Source organism: Nanorana parkeri, unplaced genomic scaffold, assembly GCF_000935625.1.
Source record: "Nanorana parkeri isolate BGI_ZX_2015 unplaced genomic scaffold, ASM93562v1 scaffold235, whole genome shotgun sequence".
Classification (NCBI taxonomy): Eukaryota; Metazoa; Chordata; class Amphibia; order Anura; family Dicroglossidae; genus Nanorana; species Nanorana parkeri.
In genome coordinates this window covers 122,046-130,433 of record NW_017306503.1, presented here as the reverse complement: position 1 = coordinate 130,433, position 8,388 = coordinate 122,046, and the positions used below count along the sequence as shown (strand labels likewise).

The window sequence follows — 8,388 nt, the reverse complement described above, 5'->3', positions numbered from 1 at the left end:
CCTGATCTCTCTGCACTGAGTAACTGAAATACCGGAAAGGAGCCATCTTTTTCACACTCTGTAAGGCATTCTGACCTGGCCAGCTGGTCTGTTCAGTCGTACGCCTTACGTTGGTGGCAGGGAAAGTGTTAACGGAAAAGTGATTTTAGAAACATTAAGTAATATGCATGGAAATATAACAATTGAGATACATTTTCTAATAGATACAGTTTTGTAAACCAACATAATTACGCAAAAGAAGAAAAAAAGGAAGTTTCCTAAAGACAAGATAACTACATGACAACACACAAGATGGGTCAATCCAAGTTGATATGTGATAATAAATGTAATATTGAGAAGGAGGTTCAGAGGATTGGTAAATTGTGAAATGTGCCCCATGCCAGACTTGCTCTCCACTATAAATGAAGAAGCTGTGAAAGGTAGCACAGGCTGTGTACACTGACTGCCACAATGCAGAAAACCCAAGTGAAAATCTTGATGCTCTTTTCACTTTGCTATGGCATACTTGGAATGCCAATGCCACCAATGGAAACTGAAGGAGACATGACTCCTGAAGATCGAAAGATTGCAGAGGTATGTTTATTGTGTATGTTTAGCAAAATTTAAGTAATATTAAAGTCAAAAGGTTTTTAAGTTTTTTTAAAAATGCTGATTAAATCACTTACAATAGATGCTGCTCTTTGATGTTTATAAGTTTTAGTTTCCTGCAGAATCAGCTGGTCCCCTGAGCTCTGGTCTTGATATTATATTATAGGGTGGCTCCTTTACCTTGCAGGGTCCCATGGAGCCACCCTTGTGTGTGCTATTAAGCTATCTGTGTTGCCACAAACAAACAGACACTGCGCGGAAAGCCCCCCCGCTCCTCTTTCCTCCCTCCTAGTAGATGGAAGGGTACTGGAGACTGCTCTGGCCCTTGTAATATTGTACTGAACAGGAAGTTGAGAGATGCTGAGCTAAGAGAGTTGCAGTCAGCTGTTTGGAAACATTATGACTATGATTATTGTTAGGTACAAATGTAAATAAATACTTTGCTGGGCAATTTATATGTGTATGATCTGGATTCATTACTCAAAAAAGTATGACCCCCCACTGTGTGCTGTGCTAACTCCTACATCACTAAAGGACACAACAGGAGCAACTGCTGAGCACAGATATAGTAGACACTCCCACAAATTGTTTAGAAGAGACTTTGGCAGAGGGTTTCTGCTTGATTTGTATATATTTTTACAAACTTCTTCACAAGTACAGCTTTTATTGGGAGATTTACTTAAACCAACCTAGAGAGTGGATGACATTGTCCCCTACTGTGGGATGTTAATTATGAAGGGAGGGAGGGACTGGTTGTAGATGATATAGTAGAGAAGTTAGAGACCTATTACTTGGGAAAGATAGGCATTATAGAGGCCAGGTCGCCTAGGCTCAGCTACAGCAAAGCTCTTTAAATACTCCTGTAAAGGAGTACTCAATCCAATTAAACCAAGTATTAAAGAACCTGGAATCCATTGATTTCAAAGAACTGGTCAGGTCTTCCATATGTTTTAAGTCTACAGGCAATGGTTTGTTGGATATGGGATGGTTTTGGAGGACCAGATAAAGTTGTTCAAAACAGAACAGGGGGGTGTTAGATAAAGAATACCAGGTAAAATATTCTGTTTAATTAGACTGCATCTCAGCATTCATAAAAAGCTCTTTGTGGTCCAAGTCAACTTTGAGTTGGGAAAAGTTGTATGGCCACCATAACACCTGATGGGTGAAGAGGCACACTTGAAGGCAAAGTGACAGGTTTACTTTATGTGGACATGGATTTCGAGATTAGATCTGGTTTTCTGTATAATATTAATAATTAAATTATATTTTTTATATTGTTTGTTTATACAAATGTTGCATACTGTATGTATTGGTTTTTATTTTTATGGGGCATAAGCTGATACCAACTGATACTGCTGCGAGTTATCAAAATTTCTCTTTTTGACAAGGCTTACCTAAAAAATTTCTACACATTAAAAAACAAATCAAGAAATACATTTGCAGAAAGGATGAGAGAAATGCAAAAATTCTTTGGAATGCGTGTAACAGGGAGGTTGGACACCAACACAATGAATATGATGAAAACTCCCCGATGTGGCATGCCTGACGTGGCAGAAGTTAGAAATGTCCCTGGAAGACCAAGGTGGAGACAAACTTCCTTGACCTACAGGTAGGATTCCCATGGATGATCTGAATACTCTCTGCTAAAGTCATACCAGTTCAAGAAAGGTTCTGATTGTTTACAATATCACTCTAGAATATTAAAAAATATCCTTCATTCAGGTTTGCAAAGTATTAGTAATGCTCTACATACATTCCAGTTTTGTCCTCTATGTTTTCCTCTTCCACTGGCTGCTGGTCTTCTTCCAGGTTGAATGGTGTCCAGCTTTATTTAGCTTGTTTCATTTAAGCCTTACAGCAGAATGCTGCAGAGTCTGCTACTCACACATCACAACTTAAGCATCATTTTCTGCAGCATTACGGATGGCCCATCCCCGGAGGCAAGGGAAAGCCAGAAAATGAGGAAGAGAAACCTGAACATTTCATAATCAGCCAGGATTCTCCTGGAATAACAGAACTTTTTTTAAGTATGAAAGGAAGAGGGGGAAATAGGGAGGTGATTGAGGGACTCATAAAGCTTGTGTTTGACTTTAACCAGTTGTGGACATTGGGCATGCTACACACACCCAAAAAAACTTTATCAAATTACAGAGGGTGTGTATAATACACCCTGTCCTTTTATCCGGCGGATGCTCCTCCTTTGCATTTGCTAGCGATTACTGACTGTCAAAATGGCAGCCGGGAGTTGCTGTGTGAATACAGGAGCTATTACAGCTGCTGCTGTTAAAAAACAGACCGTTCAAGGTTTATAAACACTATTTAAATGGGGGATAGAGATACAAAGTAACATTGTTACTTATGTATTTACTCTGTTCCATTCATCTACAGATCAAATGGATATGCAAACTGCATATGATATTAATTAAAGCTACCTGACAAGCAAAAAAAAAGTTTTCCTTTAAAATAAAATGTATTCCTATGTAACCCCTTATAAACCCTTAGTTTACCCCAATCAGCCCTAATTAATTCCTTCTTCCCCTTCTCCTCTTAGCTATTTATCATATTATGTTGGATTTTATTTGTATTTCTCTAACCATTATTATTTACTTTTTTTTTTAATCGTTTATTTTTTTTTAGTCAATAAGTACTATCCTTGTCGCACTCCTTTCCGATATGTCCCTTGTAGTGGGGGGTGCTCGCAGTGACCACGGATGGCGCCGCGAATGTCAGCAATTGTAGAAATGTCACCAGCACACCAATCCTTGACAATATCATCAGTTTCCTAACAAAACTATACATGCATTAATTTGTTATGTTAGTAAGGCTGTCTGTGACCCTACTAGGGAGATTCCTCCTCATTTTTTGTTCTGCCAATGCAAGAAATAGGAAGTGCGGACGTTACCAAGGCAGGAAGATACTGACTTCAGTAAAAGCATTGTCAGAAGCTTTAACCCTTTGTCACGCTACAAAAAATATTTCTGTGGCCTCAAAACAAAACATCTATTTAATGATGCATATTGCAAGTTTCATGACTTTGCAAGGTCCCTTCCTCAGGCTCAGTATAATTTATAGTGAGCCTGAGGAAGGGACACTGCGATGTCCTGAAATGTTGCCCTTCTTATGACAATATACATCAATAAATAGATGTTTTGTTTGGACACATTTCTCCAATGTGCTGGTGACATCTTGCTTCCTACATTGATCAGAGCAGCACCATCCTCAGTCATTACAGTGCCCATCTCATGTTAAGGAGTGTGGTGGGATACCCATCAAACACATTGGAGAGATATCTCATCACTTCCTTTTTTGGCAATAAATGAGAAGAATTCTCTCCAAAAGGAGGCACAGACAACCATAAAATCTAGGCAAATTGCCAACCCTACCCCAGTCTATCCAGAGTGAAACATTTTGGCTGGAGTTGAGTTTCAAGAATATGCATTTAAGAACTCTTTGTTGAACAAGGCCCACCATCAAAAAGGTGACTGAAATCATTACACTACTGTAACCTATACCTACATACCTCTTATATAAAACTCAAGTAAAATCTTTGCTGGGTCTTTGCACAGCATTACTTCCTATTACACTGTCATTGTAATTATATCTGATAACAGATAATATATGGAAGTCCACAGACACAGCAGCAAGTGGTTACGGTCTTAGCCATGGTGGTCCCTATATATCTCTGCACTACCTGGAAACTCTGTTTTTCTTTTAGCCAGGGCAAGTAAATACAAAATGTCTAAAACCATGACATGGTTTGTATAACTGCTAATAAACAGGATTATTCTGCTAAATTAGATGAAACAAGTGTTACCTTAGCAATCAGTTCATAGGTACAATATTCTAGTGCATTAGATATATGACCTGGTTATAATGCGTGTGTATAAAGACACTGTATATGTATTTTTTACCTTATCTTGCTGAGGTTCCTGATTATGTGCTACTAAATTTCTATTGTTGCATTGCTTTTCTTGTGCAGGATCCTGAATTACACTCCTGACCTGCCTATGAATGTGGTTGATGACTCAATAAAGCGAGCTTTCGATGTCTGGGGCCAAGTCACTCCACTCACATTCACTAAAGTTCCAAATGGCCAAGCTGATATACTTATTCAATTCTCAAGGTTGGGTAAGTAAACTAAATTAAAAACCAAAAAAAAGAGTGTCCACATGTCTCCTGTTGCTGATCGGAGACAGGTATCTCCACTTGGAACCCTTGTCAAATGGCTGCTTTACCAGCAATGCCAAACACCTCAGAGAGCTGTTCTGCCTTCTTTATTGATGCAAAGCCAAAACATTTCAAGCTAAACTCTATGCAGTTATAAAAACACAAATGAATGCAGCACAGTAATAACTAATACATCAATAAACGTACAGGTATTTTTCATTGCACACATTGGACGTACCTGAATGTGACTGGTATCAGCCTTCTGCAGTCCCTGTTCAGCAGGGCTGGAATGTGAGAGCAAGAAGCAGTACAAAGAACCAGTCAGTTCATGTACTGACAAGAAGCAAGCTGATAGGAAGAGAAAGCAGAGTGACATATTAGCTGTGCTGCTTCTCCCTTTACTGCTCAGTCACAGGCTGGGGCAGGTATAGGACAACCTGGGCTCAAAATAAATGGGTTAAATATTGCTGGCAATCAGACTGAGGATAGAAACTCTAGATAGAATATGGCAGTAAAACCCTGCTTTATTTTATTTTGAATGGGCTATTTATTTTATCTTGTTAGGTTTGCCTGAAATTTTGCTTTAAATCAACTAGGGGGGAATTTATCGAACAAGTTGTCCAGAAAATCATGTACTTTTTCCAGTGCAAATCCAACTGCCTCTCATATATGAAAGAACTGGTGGTAGGATTTGAGTATGGGGCATGCTGTGCATTGATCTTGGGTTCAGAAGCCAGTCGACAAGCACTGAATTTAGAAGGCTAAGCCATGTTGTGGTGGCATCCACATGTTAAATGGTCAACAGTGGGCATGGTGGAAACCCTGCTGTGGAGGGAGCTCATGCTTACAGGTTTAAATGAGAAGTAAAGCCAAACCTTTTTTTTTTTGCCTTTACTTCTCATTTGGGTTGGAGTACATTTACTGTTTGCGGTCATGTGGTTAGTTTTGATTGACACGGTCAAATCATGAATTCTTCTATCTTGCCCCATACTCAGCAATCAAACTGAAACTTCTGCTCTGTGCCAATTTCAATTATATGTTAACTGCAGGGCGCGATGGAACAATTATTTGTTATGACAGATAATGAATAGGGAATAATGTATTTTACAATGTAATTATTTATTATTTGATGAGGTGAAATAACTGTTTTATAGGTCACAATGATCAGTCGCCTTTTGATGGCCCTAATAGGGTGCTGGCACATGCCTACTTTCCGGGCTTAGGAATTGGTGGTGATGCTCATTTTGATGAGGATGAAACATGGTCAAACAACAGAGCAGGTATGTAATGTAATCTTAATGAGGTTTCTTCATAGTCATTTACTTGAAGAACACATCCCAAAAAATTAATTAAAATATGAGCTGCTTGTATACACAGGAAGCAGTCCTGGTGTGTCAACTGCCTTCTACTTACCTTTACAACTCACCAAATGGGCAGTAAATGTACCCTAACACTCCATTACTCTAACACTAGCCTTTCTATAGTAAATTTTAAGGGCAACTGTACCTTTGGTACAACTTGTCTTTCAAGGCATGCCTCCACCCCTTGAGTGCAGTCGACCTGCTCCAATACTTACCTCCATCCTCGTTCCAGCTATCTTCACTGTGCGGCCATGGCCGAAGCTACACAGCCTTTCTTCCGAAAAATGAAAAAATTGGTAGAAATGTCCCCTTGTGCACCGCTGCCCCTGAGGTGAGGGTAAACAAATGTGGGTTGCGGTACTTGGTGTGCGGCTCCTAAAAATGCGGACCGGGGTGTCCGACGTTTGCTAATTAAGAAGACAAGAAATACAGAAGTTTTGGCCAGTTTGAACACTGTCACCCACCACCTCCGCCACTCGTTCTCACCCGTTGTACTTCACAGACACACCGCTCGCTGCTTCGGGCTCCCTGCTCGTGCCCTCGAGCGGTGTAGTCCCACTACTCTCAGTGGCTCACCCCGACCTCAACATCCACCTCCAGGCAATCTTCCTAACCACTGGCTTCCCCCGGACATTCTCTGCCTGCCAGCATTAACTGTTCGCCGTGCCCTCCCCACATAGTATTCAGGCACACATCCACTGGCCTCTCCTAGCAGCCAGCACCGTTCAGACAGTCAGTCCTTCACAAACATTTCTCCTAAACCCGGTTCCCACAGATCCCTGCCACACTAAACATCTGACCCAGATTCCCATTGACATCGAATTCTTCTCAGCACCAATTATTTCCACATTACTCTGCTCACCACCATCAGAAACCCTGGACTCCCAATCCATCCACACCTCGTCGCTGACAACGTGCTAGTACCCACTCCCTGGTAAGTCTTATTCCCTTATTTTGTTTCCTGCTTAGTCACCACTTGGTAGTGCGCTTCTGTATTTCTTGTTTTCTTCCGGAAAATGCCTCAGCGGAATGTTCTTCACCAAGTGTATGTGCGCCGTGGCCTAATTCCTTCCTATGAGGATTCATATTCCTAGCACCCTCCACTTGACCTGTGTAGTATGGCTCTACCCATAGACATGAAGGGGTCCCTATGTGCATGAACAAGAGAACATAGAGAGGACACTTTAGGAAGAAAGGGAAATTAATGCATAATGAAGATCGCTGGAATGGAGGTAAAGGTAAGTTGTATCAGACTAGGTGGGCTGCATTCAGAGGGGTGGGAGCATGGCTGAAACCAACTGTACCAAACGTAGTTCTTTAAAGTGACACTGTCATGATACTAAACTCCACAAAGCAAGTCATACCTGTGAAAGAAGACTAAATACTTACCAGAGCCACCAAACACCATTCTGTTAAGTTCAACTCTTCTCCAAAAGCACTCACTGACTTCATATCATTAGTGTCTCCATTAATGGGTAGGGATCTGAAGGGGAAGCCAATGGGAGCTGTGGGGACAGAGGAGGTTGAGACACCCAGAAGTGTCGGTCTCCAGGAACTACTTCAGGGGGCCAATTTCTACAAAATAAAGTGGTGTTTGTTGGAGCGTGGGGGCAAGAAAGGCAAGCATTTACATGTTTCTTAGCTATGCTCAGTATAGCAACAGAACCCAACCTCCGCCCATCCCTAATGGCAACACATGTACTTCCCATAACAGGTACCCTTAAAAGCAAACCTGTTATGACTGGCAAACAGTAAACCTGACAGATACCATTTCTAGTATACTGAATGCCCTTGGAGACCTGGACCTTGAGGCACCTAGTATGGATTGGCAGCTTCTGCCTCTGGCTATAGAGTTGCACAATGTCAGGAAGGTTGCGTCAAACCTTGAAACTGGATGTTGACATTTGCATATTGAAGTGGGGACCATGGTGCACTTAGGAGATAAAGTTTATGTTGGGGACTACTATTAAAGTAATGATTACTAAATGCAAGCATAACAGACTTGCTTCAAAAACTGTTTTGCCTTTGGAACAGCAAATCAACTCGCTTTAACTTAAGCAATGGCAGTCTCAATATGTTTTCAGAATGTGTTTCCCTTAAATATGTTACAATTAGTGTTCTGAAACAAACATGCTATACATGAGAGTCAGAAAAATATCAAAACTAATTATTCTGGGTCACTGACTCAGGCAACATTTAGGATAAAGCATCAGAAAGACAGTCAAGGAACTAGCATTCTCGAAGGAGAGGCCAGACTTTTACTGCATGTTAT

The 8,388-nt window shown here is 40.8% G+C and overlaps 1 protein-coding gene across 1 annotated transcript; it reads left to right on the top strand.

Moving 5' to 3' along the window:
- The first annotated feature begins 418 nt into the window (after positions 1-418).
- On the top strand, positions 419-5,994 carry LOC108786937 (interstitial collagenase-like). Its single transcript, XM_018556362.1, has 4 exons — positions 419-573; positions 1,977-2,197; positions 4,568-4,711; positions 5,910-5,994. Exons 1-4 carry the CDS (start codon positions 451-453, stop codon positions 5,917-5,919), a joined length of 498 nt encoding a protein of 165 aa, XP_018411864.1. The 5' UTR covers positions 419-450; the 3' UTR covers positions 5,920-5,994.
- Positions 5,995-8,388: the final 2,394 nt, after the last annotated feature.

Bases quoted from the DNA above. Each gene is read 5' to 3' on its own strand.
- LOC108786937 (XM_018556362.1), top strand. From the start codon at position 451: ATGCAGAAAACCCAAGTGAAAATCTTGATGCTCTTTTCACTTTGCTAT. The intron at 574-1,976 runs GTATGTTTATTG...CTTTTTGACAAG, and splicing joins AAGATCGAAAGATTGCAGAG to GCTTACCTAAAAAATTTCTA. The intron at 2,198-4,567 runs GTAGGATTCCCA...TTTCTTGTGCAG, and splicing joins CAAACTTCCTTGACCTACAG to GATCCTGAATTACACTCCTG.